Consider the following 18,603-nt stretch of genomic DNA (forward strand, 5'->3'; position numbering starts at 1 on the left):
CATCTGTTCCATACAAAAGTCATTTTAATTTTTAAAATATTTTTATTATAAGTGCCATGCGCATATTTTTTTTTCAGTTCTATCTTTATTTTTGACTCTTAGAGCCTGATTATCCTAAAGCTCTTTCTTAGATCTCTTAATATTCTTTTAATACTTTTAAGTAGTTAAAATGAAGTTAAGAGACATAATTAAGAGACCCGTACAATTAGCGCCTTCAATACAAGTCTCTTATTTAGGGGTTTTTTTAAAAAAACATTTAATTAAAATAAAATTTATTTATTAAATTGCAACATTATAAAAGATAACATTTTAAACATAGATTTAAATATAAAACTTAAAAACAAAGATTAGTAAAAAAAGATAAAAAATTGAAAGATGCATCCGAGATCAGTTGTTGTCTTCATTACGTTCAAATTTAAGCCACACATGTTCAACCAAATCATCTTTCAGTTGTTGATATATTTGCCTATCGCGAATTCTAGTCCAAACATCCATCATATTGGCGACATTTGTAAGAATATATGTAGAATACGTGAGATCCACATGTGAAGTTCTGGTGTCTTCTCCTAGTTGGAACTTTGAAACATCAAATTGAGTGTATCCATTTCGTTTGTCTTATACTATCATATTATAGAGTATGATACATGCCTCATAATCTTTCCAATTTTGACTTTATCCCAAAAAAGTGCTGGATTTTTAACAATGGCAAAACGAGTTGCAAGACTCCAAAAAGCACGTTCGACATCTTTTCAGACAACTTCTTGACGTTGAGCAAATAATACTACTTTCGGCCCTTGTGGTATTGGAATAGATTGGATAAAAGTTGCACATTCGGATAAATACCATCGGTGAAATAGTAAGCCATATGATACTCTATTTCATTGACAGAAAAAGTGACTTGAGGAATTTGACATTTTATTATGTCATCAAAAACATGTGATCGATCAAGAACATTGATATCATTTAAGGTACCTGGAAGTCCAAAAAATGCATGTCATATCCAGAGATCATACGAAACAACCGCCTCTAAAACGATTGTAGGTTTACCCGAACCACGAGAATATTGCCCTTTCCAAGCGGTAGGACAATTCTTTCACTCCCAATGCATACAATCGATGCTTCCTATCATCTTAGAAAATCCACGATACTATCCAATATCAAGTAGACGTTGAAGATCAGCCGGTGTTGGTCTTCGTAGATACTTATCACCAAACAAATAAATAATTCCGTCCACAAAATTCTCCAAACATGACCGAGTTGTGGTTTCACCGAGCCAGAGATATTCGTCAACTGTGCCTGCCGTAGTACCATATGACAAGACACGAATAGCTGTTGTACACTTTTGAGGGTAGAGAGACCAAGCCTTCCAAGACCATCTTTCTTTTGCCGAAAGAATTGAACTTCGTTGGAGAGTCGATCGACAATGTGCATGAACAATGGTTTGTTCATTCGAAAACATCGTCGGAATAAATTTTCAGGATACGTTGGAGTTTCACTGAAATAATCATTCCATATACGTATATGGCCTTCTTCACGATTTCTTTCAATATAAGCTCATTTTTTTATTTTTTATATTTCTTCTGCTTGATCACCATAATGAATGGTAAAATTTTCAAAGGATTGATCAAAGTGTTGATCAAACATTTGATCAAAAGTATCATCAATTGAGCCTCCTTCAAAAGTGTTTTCCGAAGAAGAAGCCATATGTGTGTGAGTTGTGTTTTAGATTTTTTAAAAAGGAAATGAAGAAGAGTGTCGAGAGAAGATGATTGATGAGAGATGTTGTGTGATGAATGAAGAAGAGTGTTGAGAGAATATGTGTGTCGAGAGAAGATGATTGATGAGAGATGGTGTGTGATGAATTTGAAGAAGAGTGTTGTGGTGTGATACGTTTAAAAATTAAAAGCAAACCAAAGAACTTCAAGTTACAAAAGAGAGAGTTTGCATTACATTTTCATTACAATGTTTTATTTATACACGTTTGTCCGTGTTACAAGCAAAATAGAGAGCCTTTGTTCTTGTCTGTGATACAACAAAACAAGAGACATTGACACAATGACCACATTACAAAGACACAAGAAACCGTGACACAACAAAACAAGAGACAACATGACAATGCACCCATTAGCTTCACTCTTCACTCGTTACCGTGACACAACAGAACCAAAACAAGTGTGACAGAACCAGTATGCAACCTCTTCTTTCCCGTGACACTAGAAAACAAAGAGATGCAATCACTTGCTTCACTCTTCACTCGTTACCTAAAACAAATAAAATAATAGTCCACATCAACAGATAACTCAACAAAGACCAAAAACATTAACGGAAAATATAGCTCAACAAGAACAGGAGAACATAAAACCTTTTATATCATCAATAACCAGAACAATAAAAACTGAGACTTAAACTTAGACTTTAAACAAAGCACAAGACAAACAAGAACTAAACCGAGAACAACAACAACAACAAGAACAAGAATATTGATATCGAACAAGCATCAAACTAGCACTGAACCGAGAGTTAGACTTAATCTAATTAGACATCAGCTCATTGATTAGCTTCTTCTTCAAAGCTTCTTCATAATCAGCTAAGGGTTCTTGTTTTGCAATGAGACTGTCTAGTAGCTTCATCTTCGAGAGCTTTTCTTTCATAGCCAAATCCTGCTGCTTGATGCTCCACATAGTCTAAAACTGAGACAGCTCCTTCGCATCAACCATCGGTTTCTTCCCACGGGCTTTTGCTGCCTTAACACCCGTGGGACGAGTGGTTCCTTTATCAGCTACAACACTATCGGTTTCATTTGTTTCAGAGCATGCTGAATGTGAACCATCCTCAAACTTACTCCTTTTGGAGCATCCTTCATTTTTAGTTGAAGAAAACTCACACCACTTTTGGTCATTTCTCAGCTCCTTCCAAGCATGCTCAAGTGTGAACTTCTTTTTATGGTTGGTGAAGAAGATTTTGTGGGCTAGTTTGAGAACATCATTATCATTTTGTCCACTACTTTTTTCTCTGGTTGCAGCTTCATATGCTCCACAAAACTTACAGACCAAGTCATTCATCTTGTGCCACCGTTGCTTATAGTGTGATGCTTCTCTTCTTTCACCGGGAGCAATCTTGGGACTAGCCGAGAAGTACGCAACTATTCTTTTCCAGAAAGCAACGGACCTTTGCTCATTCCCTACTACGGGATCTTTTCTCGTGTTTAACCACAAGTTGATGAGCACTACATCATCAGTTGAGGTCCAGGTCCTTTGTTCTTTACGATTGGTTGGAGTTTCTTCACTGAAGTTAGAATTTTCGGTTCCTTGACTGGCTAAGAAAGGAACTTACGAAGAAGAAAGTGAAACACTATCTGAAACATTACCAAAGACTACATTTTGTTGACTATGAAGTAGCTCAACAAAGTTTGAAGAGTCAGTAAATGGATTAAAAGACATTTTAGAAGTCAAAGAAGAGAGAAATAACATATAGGAATTTGTTGGAGTTGGAAGAGATATGAATGTATTCAAGAAAGAGGAGAAGGAAAGTGTTTTATAGATTAAAGAGAAGGACGAACTCATTCAACACACCCAACCAACTCGACTATCCATCTTTCAATACAACTTGTAAAGTAATAAACTCATGCCTTTAAAACAAATCTGGAAAGATGACTTTTGGGTTCGCGTTAAGTTTAAAATAACAAACCACAACCAAACTCGACTTGACATATATCTAACTTCAATTTATTACACTTTCACAACCATAATCAAACACAAAAAAATGTCATTTATTATCGACAATTCACTTCATTTTCAAACGTGAATCAAAATCAACATCAATGGCAACAGATCAACGACTATAAGAAACCACTAATTACCCTAGAGTCAATTCAGAACAGAAGCTAAACCATATCATTTAAGACCAAATCAACGATTGTCACCAACCTCTATTGCATTATCACTAACCTCTATTGCATTTCAGAGCAGAAGAGACACAACAAATCAATTCATTGCAGACGAGATTCACAAACAATACATTTCGTTTTATCTAACGTTCAATCAATTTAACAGATCAAAGATATATGGTTTACCTGTATTGCAATTGTAGTCGCCTTGTTTGAGGAACCTTCGTCTCTTAATCCGTCCATATGAAGTTACAAATACAGAGACAAATCAGGAGGCAGAAACCAACACAAAAAATCAAGATGGATGCAGATATAAAAGGAAAAATACATAGCTTTACCTTTCCTTTTGATTTCGTCGAGGAGACCTCCGGGCCGGAGAGAGAGATGAAGTGATTCTTCATCGAGGTGAGCCGTCGAGAGAGAGAGACAGACGAGGAGTCCACCGACTAAGACGCCGACTGATTCCGTCGGGGGAGATCATCATCTGAGCCGTCGAGAGAGATCATCATCTGAGCCGTCGAGAGAGAGAGAGACATCATCTGAGCCGTCGAGAGAGATCATCATCTGAGCCGTCGAGAAAGATCATCATCTGAGCCGTCGAGAGAGAGAGAGAGAGACATCATCGGAGCCGTCGGGAGAGATCATCATCTGAGCCATCGAGAGAGAGAGACATGCAAGGAGTCCACCGAGTATGACGCCGACTGATTCCATCGAGGATACCGAAAGAGACGTGGATTGATTCCGTCGGGATAGATCATCATCTGAGTCTGTCGAGGAGAGACCATCGTCAAGTCCGTCGAGGAGAGACCATCGTCGATTCCGTCGAGGAGAGACCATAGTCGATTCCGTCGAGTAGAGATCATCGTCGATTCCTTTCGATTCTGTTGAGAGAGAGATCATCGTCGATTATTTCCAGAGAGATCGAGAAATGAGAGAGGCGGAGTCGTCGAAACGAAAGAGACGAAAGAGAGAGAAAGAGAGAAGAAGCGGAATGGCCACACGTGTTGCATAAGACACGGTTTTTGTGTTGCTTAATTAAGCGATGTGCCTTATTAATTACATAATTTATTTTTAAGCTAAAAACTTTAAAAACCCACTTAACATACCGCATTAATCATGCTTTTAGATCGGTAAAAGCTGGAGAAAATGTAAATTTACCCCCCCCCCCCCCCCCCCCCCCCCCCCCCCCCCCCCCCCCCCCCCCCCCCCCCCCCCCCCCCCCACCCGCTCCAAATTTTATATCAACTTGGTACAAGAGAATATTAAAGTAAATGTTTTACTTTTTCCTTATACTTTCTTTATATTGTTTCCTTTTCTTTACTCGTAAATGATAATCAAACATATATTTTGGTCGTTTATTTAAAGTTAAGAGTATTTTATTTAGTTGAGTGGTTTAGTATATTACATTTGTTCCATACAAAATGTCATTTTAATTTTTAAAATATTTTTATTATAAGTGCCGTGCGCATATATTTTTTTCAGTTTTACTTTTATTTTTGACTCATTAATTAATAAAATCCAATAAAAATCTAATAATACAATGTGTACTTAGAATAAATCAGAAATTAATATTTTAATTAATTTTCAAAAACCTTAATGACACTGGAACAGATAGATTATACATTTAAAAATCTAATAAGAGGCTGCAAATAGAAAAGAGGAAGAAAATTCCTGAACAACTAAAAACAGCTGCAAATGCCGTGAATCTGTGACCAATCTAGAACTTATTGTTTTAGCTGTTTGTATTTTGAGAGCCATATAACTGTGAGTTGCGACCAATCACAGCCGCTAAGAGTCCTTCTCCCAACCTCCCTCATATACTTTCAGTTTATTTTTTTCACTATTCATGCTTTTGAACATCCACTAAAAAAGTCTTTATTTATTTTCATTTTGTTTATTTTATCTTACCCACTACTTTATCTTTTAAAAGTGTCTGCCTCATTTTTTATATATTTTCGTGTCTTTTAAACTATTACATGTGTGATTTGTCCTAAATGAGACCTGCAAAATAGTCTATTTTTAAATGTATTCTGCGGAACACCGAAATTGTATTTGGATAAGTGTTTTAATTAACTTTTTTAACTCTAGTGATTAGTCAGTAATACAAATATCTTATATGATATCTTCTGATATCAGATATGAGTGGTTTATTCTAAATTCAACTTTAAAAAGTCTTCGTATATGAGTTGTGGACTAAAAGAAAAGGAAAGGAAAGGCAGAAGTGTCGTTGATGAAAATACTGATATATTTCTAACATCCATTACGTATATTTTTCTGATATACATAGTTTTTAGTGCCCAATATTGTTAAAAGAATGACATGGTCTGGCAACACATGTTTAGTTTGGAATTTGGTTTGGTGTAAAACTCATCACGTACCTTTTGTATTAAGGAAATACAGTGCAGTTTTTCCAAAAACCACACTCTACATATATGTTTTTGCTCATATTTAACTTCATAATTTACAACGTTACCAACTATTTATAAAATTGCAATCACACGGTAAAATGAACGAGAATAAACTTAAAAAAGACGCATGAAAATAAAACAAAAAGAAAATAAGCTAAGAGAACGTTTTCTTGTTCGTCTTGATCACTCAATCGCCATGGGATCAGAAACTTTAGCAGAGCTTTTCTTCATAATTTACAACGTTACCAACTATTTATAAAATTACAATCACACGGTAAAATGAAAGAGAATAAACTTAAAAAAGACGCATGAAAATAAAACAAAAAGAAAATAAGCTAAGAGAACGTTTTCTTGTTCGTCTTGATCACTCAATCGCCATGGGATCAGAAACTTTAGCAGAGCTTTTCTTCACTCCTGACTTTCCAACAAACCACCTTCCGAATCTTCCAGACCCACTCTGTTTCACCGGCGGTTTCATGACCTCCCGGAGCTCTCCTCCGACCATCTTTTCGTCTCCCTCGCCGATATACACCGCAGGTTTGGCAGGCTTCTTCATACTCTCTCTATGAAACTTCCTCACCATATAAACATCTGCGATAGCTAGCGACATCTTTTTATAAATTTAGAAAATAAAAAGAGCCTTACGTTTTTCCTTAATTAATTGGAAAGATGTGTTGTTGCATTTTAGGGGGAGAGGTTCGGGGCGTTATTTATAGATAAAAACTGGTGGGGTCCATTTTTACTGGTAAATTGTCCTTGTTTGCCACGTATTATACGTATTTCTCTACAAATACGTAGACCAATATCTCGTACACATCTACTTTAGAACCGATCTTAGACAATACGTATTATACATTCGTTTTGACTCCGAAATATTTTAAAAGTCATATGGACAAATCTTAAGATTGATGTGGTACTCCATATTGTCTATTGGTTTCACTTCGAGTTTATAAAATCGTGATGTAAAGTGTCCGTCAAATATGAATCTCATAAATAGTTCAAAGTGGTGTTAAAATGGCGAAGTTAGATGTTAATCCTTATAAACCAATTATAATTATCAGCTTTAAAATTGTTTGTAATAATTTTTATTTGTAATAACACAATTAACCATCGCTAAAAAAAATCTTAAAATTTTTATCTATATAAAAGAATTTGATATAGTCTTTTTAAAAATATTTATAGCCTCTTAAATTTTAAGTCCGCATTGGTGCATTGGTGATGTAACGTTATGTCAGTGTCAGTTATGAATATTTTCAAACCAAGCAATTAAAAAGGAACAAGGCCTATAAATACTCAGAGACATCAAATAATTTGTTGTTAATGAAGAGGGGAACTTGTGTGTATTATTAGGTCGACCAACTGGTCTTTATATACATATGGTAATGACGGTCTAAGTACTGGATCGACATGAGATCGTACTTATCCTTAACTAGATAATGACTAGCAATACGTAAGATAAACACCAACTATAATGTAGATAAACACAAGAGTAGATAGACGCCAGTATGATCCTGCGGATGGGCTTGACCTGTCTTGCTACACGGGCTGATAAATGGGTCGATCACTAAATGGTTTATAACACTCCCCCTTGATCGACACATCCGGTCAAGGTTCATTCATGCTTTAGATGTTGCCTCATTAAAACCTCTCTTGACAAACCCAAAACCCAATGTGGTAAAAGGGAAAACAAGACAGGAAAAAGAGTACAACACATGAACTCCCCCTGATGAATGCATCACCGAAGATCCTTCAGTCGACGCATGCCTATCTTCCATATGAGCTTCTTGAACGTTGAGGTTGGTAGTGACTTGGTGAAGAGGTCGGCTGAATTCTCACTCGAACGGACTTGCAATACTTGGACCTCTCCTGCCTTCTGAAGCTCGTGTGTAAAGAAGAACTTAGGAAGAATATGTTTCGTCCTATCTCCTTTAATGTATCCATCCTTAAGCTGTGCGATGCATGCTGTGTTATCCTCGTATAGGATGGTCGGTGGATCCTTTCCTTTGATCATACCACAAGTGGTACGAATATGCTGTGTCATGGATCTCATCCATACACTCTCACGGCTGGCTTCATGCATGGCTAATATTTCTGCGTGGTTAGAGGATGTGGCTGCCATGGTCTGCTTCATGGACCGCCAGGATATAGCTGTCCCACCGTGTGTAAAAACATAACCAGTCTGAGATCTAGCATAATGTGGATCAGAGAGATAACCTGCATCAGCAAAACCAACTAAATCTTCCTTAGATTTGTTAGTAAACATAAGACCCAAGTCTTTCGTTCCTTGTAGGTAACGAAGTATATGTTTAATCCCGTTCCAGTGCCTTTGGGTCGGACATGAGCTGAACCTAGAAAGTAAGTTCACAGCAAAGCTGATGTCTGGTCGTGTGTGGCCAGCTAAATACATCAGAGCTCCTATGGCACTGAGATAAGGCACTTCGGGACAAGGACTTCCTCATTTTTCTTCTTCGGACCAAATGGGTCAGTGTCCGGACCAAGACTTCTCACGACCATGGGGCTAGTCAATGGGTGAGACTGGTCCATATTAAATCTTTTGAGTACTTTTTCTGTATATGCCTTTTGATGCACAAGAATTTCATCTTTCATATACTCAAGTTGCAATCCCAAACAAAACTTTGTTTTTCCAAGATCTTTCATCTCGAATTCTTTTTTGAGATATTCAACAGTTTGAGAAATTTCTCCAGAGGTTCCTAGGATATTTAAATCATCTACATATAATGCAATGATTACAAAACCCTTATTGAACTTCTTTATGAATATGCATGGGCAGATCTGGTCGTTTTTGTATCCTTCTTTCAGGAGATATTCAGACAGTCTATTGTACCACATTCGACATGATTGCTTTAATCCATAAAGAGACTTGTTCAATCTGATACAATGTTGTTCTTGAGAACTCTTTTTGTTTTTCAATTCAATACCATCTGGAATTTTCATGTATATCTCAGTATCCAGTGGACCATATAAGTAGGCAGTTACAACATCCATTAACCGCATATCAAGACCTTCTCTTACAGCCAGACTTATTAGAAATCTTAAGGTCGTAGCATCCACCACAGGGGAATAAGTTTCCTCATAATCTATTCCTGGTCTTTGTGAGAATCCTTGTGCAACAAGTCGTGCTTTATATCTCACAACTTCTCCTTTCTCATTTCTTTTTCTCACAAAAACCCATTTGTATCCCACTGGTTTTATGTTGTGAGGTGTCCGGATGATCTGTCCAAACACTCCTCTCTTTTTCAGTGATTCTAACTCCACATTAATGGCTTCTTTCCATTTCAACCAATCTGGTCGTTGCATACATTCTAGTATAGATGTGGGTTCTAGATCCTTATTATCCATCAATTCGACTGCTACATTATAAGCAAATATATCACTCATGTCGACATGTTTTCTGTTCCATTTCCTTCCAGACATGACATAATTTATTGAGATCTCATTATTGTCAGGAACTTCATTACCTTGATTCTTAGCGTCCCAAGTATCTTTTGGTGGTACATGAGTTTCCTTTTCCATGTCTAGAGTTTCCACTTTGTCGGATTTCTTTGCACTCTTTCTTTTCCGAACTTCTTTGTCTTTGGAACCTACTGGTCTACCACGTTTCAATTGTGGTTTAGACGTAGTAGCAGCCTGATTATGTCCATCACGGACATCAAGTCTTATTGGTGCATTTGCAGCTGGTATGTATGACTTGGTTACTCTATTTGGGTCAGCAAAGGAATCTGGCAATCTGTTAGCTAGCTCTTGAAGATGTATAATCTTCCGGACTTCTAGATCACAATCTCTAGTCCGAGGATCCTGCCATGTTAAGGATGTTTGATTCCATTTTATATCATGTACCAGCTAACCATAATCTCCCCCTAATGCTGGATACTGGGATTCATCAAAATGACAATCCGCGAACCTGACCTTAAACAAATCACCTGTTGTTGGTTCTAGGTACTTAATAATATAAGGAGAATCGTATCCAACATATACTCCCATTCTCCTCTGAGGTCCCATCTTTGTTCTCTGTGGTGGTGCTATAGGCACTTGGACAGCACATCCAAAAACTCTTAGATGAGATATATCTGGCTCATGACCCGTTAGTAGTTGAGATGGCGAGTATTTGTGCTCACTAGATGGCCTGATGTGAATTAGCTCAGTTGCATGTAGTACTGCATGTCCCCAAGCTGATACTGGGAGTTTGGTATTCATTAAGAGTGGCCGGGCAATCAGCTGGATCCGTTTTATAAAGGATTCAGCCAGGCCATTCTGAGTATGGACATGTGCTACAGAATGCTCCACACTTACCCCCATGGACATACAATAGTCATTAAAAGCTTGGGAAGTGAATTCACTTGCATTGTCTAGACGTATAGTCTTTAATGGAAAATCTGGAAAATGTGCTCTCAGTCTTATTATCTGAGCCAGCAATCTTGCAAGTGCTAGATTACGAGTTGATAGGAGACAAACATGTGACCATCTTGTGGATGCATCAATCAGGACCATAAAATATCTAAATGTCCCACAGGGTGGGTGTATTGGTCCACAAATATCAACTTGTATTCTTTCTAGGAAATTTGTCACTTCCTTATTCACTTTGGTACGTGATGGCTTAGTAATTAGTTTCCCTTGTGAGCATGCTTCACATGTGATATTCTTAGGGATAACTCTTTTTGTTTTCAAATTGTGACCATTTGAATTTGATATGAGTTTTCGCATCATGTTCGAACCGGAGTGTCCCAGCCGATTGTGCCAAAGAGTGAACTCTTCTTTGAATTCTTTATTCAAGATGGCATTAGCCTCAACAAGACTGGTCTGGGCATAATAAAGACCAGTCCCACACGCAGGTATAGTCTCAAAGACTTTCTTATTGCCTTGGGTGATTTTATAAATCTGTAGGAATTATTTACTTCCTTCACCCATTGTTTCGATGTGGAAACCATTCAGTCTTATGTCTTTAAAGCTCAATAGACTTCTGTTTGAGCTAGGTGAGTACAAAGCCTCTTCAATCTCAAGATGTGTACCTTTTGGCAATAAGATATTGGCGTGGCCATAGCCTTCAATTAAGCTAGCCGTGCCAGCTATAGTGGTGATGTTAGCTACCTTATGTGTGAGATGTATGAAAAATCGTTTGTCTCTCAAAATGGTGTGGCTGGTGCCACTGTCCACCACGATTGTATCCATTCCACTTTTCATTCTTCAAAAACAATAATCATAAAGTTAATGAACAATAATAAAATTTTCAGAGATGGTATCTTTAATGATCTAATTCTTAGGCATACGAGAAATGAAAAAAAAATTTATTCATTCATAAGGATAAAGTTAAATCCAAAGCCAAACACTGATAAACAATCTTAAAGAACACCAAATCCAGGAAAAAACAAAAAAACGATATGGAATTTTAATTCCTTATTTCAGTATGTCTGAAGTTTCAAACTCCATGTGATCAACTTTGTCTGACTCGTGCTGGTGATCCTGGACGTCTTCCAAGTCATCATCATCATCACCATCATATCCCGGGTCTCGAACCATGTTAGCTTTCGGGTTTCTTTTTAAGCTCTCCATGTAAAGCTCACACAAATGCTTAGGAGTTCGGCAATTCTTTGCCCAATGATTACCCATACCACATATGTGGCATCGATCAGCTTTGATCTGTGGTTTAAAAGACACACTACGGCCTCGGCCACGACCACGGCTAAAGCTGGGTGTGGTACCGCGACCACGTCCTCGCCCGTGTGCTTTAAAAGAACCACGACCTCGTCCTTGACTTCTTCCACGGTTTGGACCGGGATGGTCATTGTGTTGGACAAGGTTACTCTCTTTCTTTGGCTCTATAGCCAGCTTAGAGATGTCGGGTAATAGAGCTGTACCAGGAGGTCTCATCTCACTGTTTTTCAATAACAGTTCGTTGTTAGCTTCAGCCAACAAGAGACATTCTATCAACTCAGTATATGTGGCGAAATTCCTCTCTCTGTACTGCTGTTCCATAACCATGTTGGTTTGAGGAAACGTGGAGAGAGTCTTATTAAGCATCTCTTCCTCGGTTACTTTTTCACCACATAACCTTAACAAGGACACAATTCTGAACATGACTGAGTTGTACTCGTCTACTGATTTGTAGTCCAAGAACCTTATGTGTTTCCAATCATATTGAGCCTTTGGAAGCAACACCGTTTTCTGGTGGTCATATCTTCGCTGTAAAGCGATCCAAAGGTCATATGGATTTTCCATGGTCATGTACTGAGTTTTCAAGTTCTCTTGGAGATGGTGGCGTATCATGTAGATAGCTCTATACTTGTCTTTGTCACTGGAATTGTTGTCTTTGGTGATTGTGTCACCAAGATCTTTTGATCGCAGCATGATCTTTGCATCAAGCGCCCATTCCAGGTAGTTGTCACCATTGCTTTTCAAAGCACTGAAATCAAGATTCGCAATCTTTGACATCTTTTGTGATGAGTTGAACGGTCTGTGAGGAGAGAGAGCTACTGCTGGTTGCTGACAGAGAGAAAAGGAGGCGACTGGAAGAACTTTAGGAGTCGCCGCAAAATAGCAAGAGATCGTTTGGTTTCTGATTTATGGGTGGTGGATTTTTGGAAGGGTTTAGAGACAAGGTCGTGCTGATAACGTGTTGTGAATGAAGAGGGGAACTTGTGTGTATTATTAGGTCGACCAACTGATCTTTATATACATATGGTAATGGCGGTCTAAGTACTGGATCGACATGAGATCGTACTTATCCTTAACTAGATAATGACTAGCAATACGTAAGATAAACACCAACTATAATGTAGATAAACACAAGAATAGATAGGCGCCAGTATGATCCTGCGGATGGACTTGGTCCGTCTTGCTACACGGGCTGATAAATAGGTCGATCGCTAAATGTTTTATAACATAATTCACATTTAATAAATTGGATATGATAAAAATATGTATAAAGAAAAATGTTAAGGCTCAGAATTGATCCAATCAGATCCACCCCTCTCTTATGGCATCATAAACCAACAACCACTATGCCACTTAAGGATCTCCGTAATTCGTGGCCGATAATTTACTAAAGCAAATAAAGACCGGAAACCTAATCTTCCTTAGCTTCCTCTCAGGACCCCCTCTGCGTTATGTATTTTTTTTTTCATTGAAGTTATGTATGTTTTTATGTTTTTACATCGAAGTTTGGTGGAATCTAGCGTGTGCCTATGAGAGTCGTAACTACTAACTAGTTAAAAAGATTGTGATCAGGCAGGTTGTGATGTCTAGAGGAAGTCCTCGTTATATGTTCAAAGAAGAAAATAGTACTATTTAAAGTCAATCAAATTACATATGTAGCTGAAAACTGTATTAGTTTACCCAAACCCCTGTTTGAGTATACAACTCTACACTTTCCAGATAATATACTAATATTTTGTAAAAAAAAAAATATATGTAGTATTGATGATTGTTCGGAATCTAGATGTATATATCAAAACTTTGAATTTTTAGAACTTGTACGGTTGTACCAAGGTAAACATGGTTTTTGATGGCAAAATTAGTCTGTATTGGCAAATATAGTTAATGACTTGGATCTCACTATATATTTGGCCAGGACATAGTAGACAATCACTAGCTAGCTAATTAATAATAACTTTTCGGTTAAAGGACTTGATCCATATTTTCCGTATATGGATATCTGGCTGTAATGAAATACTATGTTTTGTCGGCAAAACAAATTATTTTAATCATAAACTTTTCAAATAGATATGATTTTAGCGACTACGCAATACGCATACACTAACTCGTTCTAAAATTTGAAAGTGCATCCATAATTTCTTTTAAGTACAAACAGTTGATCGCAAAAATCATTTATATAAACATAAGGTTTGATTGGTAAACTATAGCATAATTTAGAGTAAATGTAAAAGTGAAACGTGGAGAAAATTAAAAAAGGTGAGAAGATGGAAAGAGAGAGAAATGCAGAGTAATATTAGTTACTCTAGCTATATCTGGAGTAAAAACTAGAGTGCTTTTCTTTCTTTTTAAATACTTTTTCTGTATCATTTTAAGAGGTTTTAAAAGTTTTTTGCACAAATATTAAAAAAATATAAATTTTTATATAATTGGTTTTGGTTATATAAAATAACATTAAATAAAACTAATTCAACCAATAAAAAAAAGATGCAAGTATTTTATAATAAATCAAAAATTTCAAATGACATTAAATTTCACATAGAATTGTGAGAATATCAGTTATTTTGAAACAAAATCAAAATCCTTAAACACCAATTTACAGAGAAAGTAGTAACTAGAGTAACAACAAAAATTTTAGTGTTTTACCCGATTCGTAGAGTTTTAGCTAAATTTGAAGTAACTTTAAATCTAGAATAAAATATTACTCTAAAACACTCATCCAATCACACTCATAATCGACAAACGTTTATTTTGGGTTTGGATTTTGATCCAACAATTTACTTGATAATGGATTTACATAAAAATAAATTTGAAATACTTTTTTATTTCTGTAGGGCAAATCGGATTCATAAGGCTAACTAAAAAACTAATTGTTCGTAGTGAAGGATGATGGTTGTTTCAATATATGAAGACAATTAATAAACAAAACCTAGAGACTCGAGATATAACATAAACAATCCACGGTATCTTCGGGAAGCCTGAGCGGAATCTGACTCGGCCGCCACTTTAGGTTCCGAATGACAATGGAATCGATCAACTAAACTGTCTCTATCCATAAACGTGTCCATATTAACAAATAAGAGCATGTATATTGTAGGTCTCTTACCTTGAATCTCTTATCGTAATATAAGATATAGTCTCTTAGCTTTTAACTAAAACAGTTAAAAGACGTCTCTTAAATAAGAGATATAAGAAACGTTTCTTAGCTTTTTTAGTTAAAAGGTAAAAGACGTGTCTTATATTACGCTAAAAGACTTAACCTAAGAGACCTGGATTAAACATGCTCTAACAAGCTAAGAACATACAATATTAACTACCCCTTATGTTTCCACAAAAATAGACTTTTTAATATTTTCGCGCATATTAAGAAAACACATTAAATTACCATAATAAATGTATTGGTTTCTGTAATTTTCAATTTTCAATAACTTTTAACCAATAATAATTCAATAAAGTCAATTAATTTTCTTGAAGTTTACAATCTTTTCATAGAAAACACAAAAAATACATCTTTTTGAAACAATTTTTTTTTCTAAAAGTCTATCTTTAAAGAACGGAGAAAGTTTATGTATATAGATATGCCAAAGTTATACCCATTTTACGTTTGCATTTATTTTTGCCATTGTTGGTAGTGACAATGGAGTCATGTTATGACAAATTTATTGAATTTCTAACTTAAAACTAATTAGCAATGAAATGGTACAAGTTTTTATATATTATTTAAATCTGATACGTATATCTAATGTGAGTTTTTTTCTCCATATATCAAAATAATGGTGAGTATAAACCATTAGTCTCGTATAATCCATCGTATCATTTCCAAAATAATGATTTAATTTTTTTACCAATTTCGAAGAAATTGAGATATTTTCGGATCATCAATTAATGGGATGATCAGACTACTTTTAGTGGCAGATTAATGGATGAAAGCATGGAGAATTCCTTCACAGCAAGACATGTAGTGTGAACGTATCTCAGCTTTTTTTGGACAATTCTTCCTAAACATCGTTTCTAAGCTTTTTCATTCTCTTTCTACGACTATTTTTTTTAATTAATTTATTTGGTGAGGTACTCTCTAACAAAATGGCCAATGCGGATGACCTAAGAGCATGATTATTGGAAGTTTTTAGGGTGCAGTTTTTAGTGGAATATAAGAACTCCTTTCTTAACTTTTAACTTTTAACTAAAAAAACTAAAAACCGGTTTTTAAATAAGATATTTAAGAATTTAAGAACCGATTTTTAGTTTTTTTAGTTAAAAGTTAAAAGTTAAGAGACGGGTTCTTATATTTCACTAAAAATCTTTCCAATAATGATGCTGTTTTTTTTTTTTTGAGAAAGGGCTTATCCATAAAATCCTTTTCACGCTGAAAAAGAAATTTACATGTAAGATCGTTTTTCTTGATATAAGAACATGCAAAATATCTATAATCCGTACAAAACAGATACATAAAGATTAAAGGTCAAATGATCAATGAACAGTTTAATAAATTATATGCGCTTTAAACTATTTCAAATTTGAACTTAGTTTATTTTAATACATAGTCCACTACCCAATATATATTTGTAAAATCTATCTGCAAAGATAAATTAAAAGGTGAGGGAATATTCGTCTACATAGTGTTTGTGAAGAATAAAATGACGAGGCTGCTTGGCTGCGCCAAGATCTATTGCAATTTTTAATGCATATATGACAACATTTATTCAATCTTCAATAATCGTTTAAAGTCAAGTCGTATAATCGTTCAAATTCCTTATACACTCCATGCATGGGCTGCCTGCCCTGTGAAACGGGCAACAACACACGAAGCAACTCATTTTCTTTAAACTCATCGCAATCAGGATATCAGATTGATAGCAGCTGGCTCTGGTATACACATATATTTGGAATCCAAGTTACTTTATGTATAGATTGGATAAACTGATTTAACGCAACGTAGGAAGCATTTGAGACAAAACGAAATAAGATATGACTTGACCTAATTTTGAGATTAATTATTATAAAGTTTATAAATATCTGATATGGAATCACTTTTAATCCTAGTGCTTGTCTAATTTATGTATACAATGTGCTCAGTCGAATATAGTGCTAATCATGTGTTATACAATAACATCCACACTATAAGTTTCAAATAAAATCTGTAAGAATACTAGAGATTTTTCCGGGCTACGCCCAGGTTTTTCGTATATATAAATTGAATTTTGATGAACAGTTTTGTTTTAGTATTTAAATATAAAAAATTAAGTATTGATTTGTTGATTTTCTCACACCTTTGCTGCAAGTTAAAGTCCAGTAAATTATGTATATTGGCCAAGTTCATTTGCCAAATCCTCCAGTCTGAATTTTACCGATTTGGACCACTCATCTACTCTTGGTGTGAGCTGTTGAAGGCTGCAGAACATGAAATGGACTGTTGGTAGAGCAATTGGTTTTATTTCATCTGTTTTTAGCAAAGATATAATTTAAAAATAGTTATTGCTGAGAAAAAAGAAGAAGAAATAGTTCACAAATAAACTAATATGAATAATGAATTTTTGAACTCTATTAGTTGAATTGGTTATTATTTAATTGAAAAGTGTTTTAGTTACTGATAAAATTTATTTATAAATCTATGTACTTTATTTTCTTTAAATTTAACTACGTTTTCTTGTTAATATTTTGTCCTTACCGACTTGATTATTTTTGGTTTAGTTTTAAATTTATTTATTTATTGTGTATTATTACATATTCTTCTAACCGTACTGTGGAAGGTAAATATGATTCACAAGTTAGTTCAAACTCAGATTTTTTGTTTTTAATGTTTTAATGTTTTTAGACTATGAATTTATATCGAATCTGTAAGTTATTGTATGTTACAACAATTATCTAACAGAATATTTATGATAATATCTTAGCTTTTTGTTTTTCCATTGACTATATATTATCTTTTCATATATATTTATACTTGTGGCTTATAGGTTGGAGTAATGAGACAATATTACATACGTCTTATTTCATTTAGCTAAGTTAGGCCTCTGTTATTAGTTTATTGCAGTCGAAACTCTGTCTCGTGACTGCCAGACTGCCATAGTGTCGTTAGAAATAAAGCTTTGCCTCTCCTTGTAATGCTTCCAGGATACATATGTCTACTGTTCAGACATCATGACGATAGAAAACATTAGTATCACTGGACGTAAGATGAACTCAAATCCATAATACCCCACCTCCAGAAAAATCTACAACTCACGATACATAGTTTTGCCTATCTCCAAGCCACAAACAGAAAAACAGTATGAAGAGTATACATAAACATCAGAGAAACATTGTCGAATTAGGACTTACCTTTAGTCTGTACTCTGTAACAACTGTCGAATTTTGATAAAGGTTTTTACACCTTCTGTAGGTAACAAAGCCTCTTTCAAATGTGTGATGCTATCTTTGACAGAAAATGCATAAGATTTTCTCCGTTAACAATGGTATTAGAAATCTAGAAAGATAAGATTGACATCTTATTCCCCCTTTTATCATCGTTGCAGAAGGAAATCTCCCATATAAAACCCTCGATAACCTGCAACATGACAGGTATGTATATTTAGGGCAATAGCAAAACAATATAAACTAAGGGTCTGATCGGTAATGGCTGTAGCTTTAAAATTTTTGCTG

General features: G+C 35.4%; 3 protein-coding genes across 3 annotated transcripts; all 3 read right to left on the bottom strand.

The window, feature by feature from the left end:
- Nucleotides 1–2,684: 2,684 nt before the first annotated feature.
- LOC111210562 (glutathione S-transferase T3-like) lies at nucleotides 2,685–3,062 on the bottom strand. Its single transcript, XM_022711051.1, has one exon. It carries the CDS (start codon nucleotides 3,060–3,062, stop codon nucleotides 2,685–2,687), a length of 378 nt encoding a protein of 125 aa, XP_022566772.1.
- Nucleotides 3,063–6,491: 3,429 nt separating this feature from the next.
- LOC106356936 lies at nucleotides 6,492–6,982 on the bottom strand. The gene has a single exon (XM_013796647.3). It carries the CDS (start codon nucleotides 6,902–6,904, stop codon nucleotides 6,659–6,661), a length of 246 nt encoding a protein of 81 aa, XP_013652101.2. The 5' UTR covers nucleotides 6,905–6,982; the 3' UTR covers nucleotides 6,492–6,658.
- A 4,724-nt stretch (nucleotides 6,983–11,706) lies between these two features.
- LOC106355680 lies at nucleotides 11,707–12,741 on the bottom strand. Its single transcript, XM_013795584.1, has one exon. It carries the CDS (start codon nucleotides 12,739–12,741, stop codon nucleotides 11,707–11,709), a length of 1,035 nt encoding a protein of 344 aa, XP_013651038.1.
- Nucleotides 12,742–18,603: the final 5,862 nt, after the last annotated feature.

This window comes from Brassica napus, chromosome C6 (genome assembly GCF_020379485.1).
Source record: "Brassica napus cultivar Da-Ae chromosome C6, Da-Ae, whole genome shotgun sequence".
In the NCBI taxonomy this organism is placed as follows: Eukaryota; Viridiplantae; Streptophyta; class Magnoliopsida; order Brassicales; family Brassicaceae; genus Brassica; species Brassica napus.

What these genes read in the sequence shown, in the direction of transcription:
- LOC106356936 (XM_013796647.3), bottom strand. Translation starts at nt 6,904, where the DNA reads ATGTCGCTAGCTATCGCAGATGTTTATATGGTGAGGAAGTTTCATAGA.
- LOC111210562 (XM_022711051.1), bottom strand. Translation starts at nt 3,062, where the DNA reads ATGAATGACTTGGTCTGTAAGTTTTGTGGAGCATATGAAGCTGCAACC.
- LOC106355680 (XM_013795584.1), bottom strand. Translation starts at nt 12,741, where the DNA reads ATGTCAAAGATTGCGAATCTTGATTTCAGTGCTTTGAAAAGCAATGGT.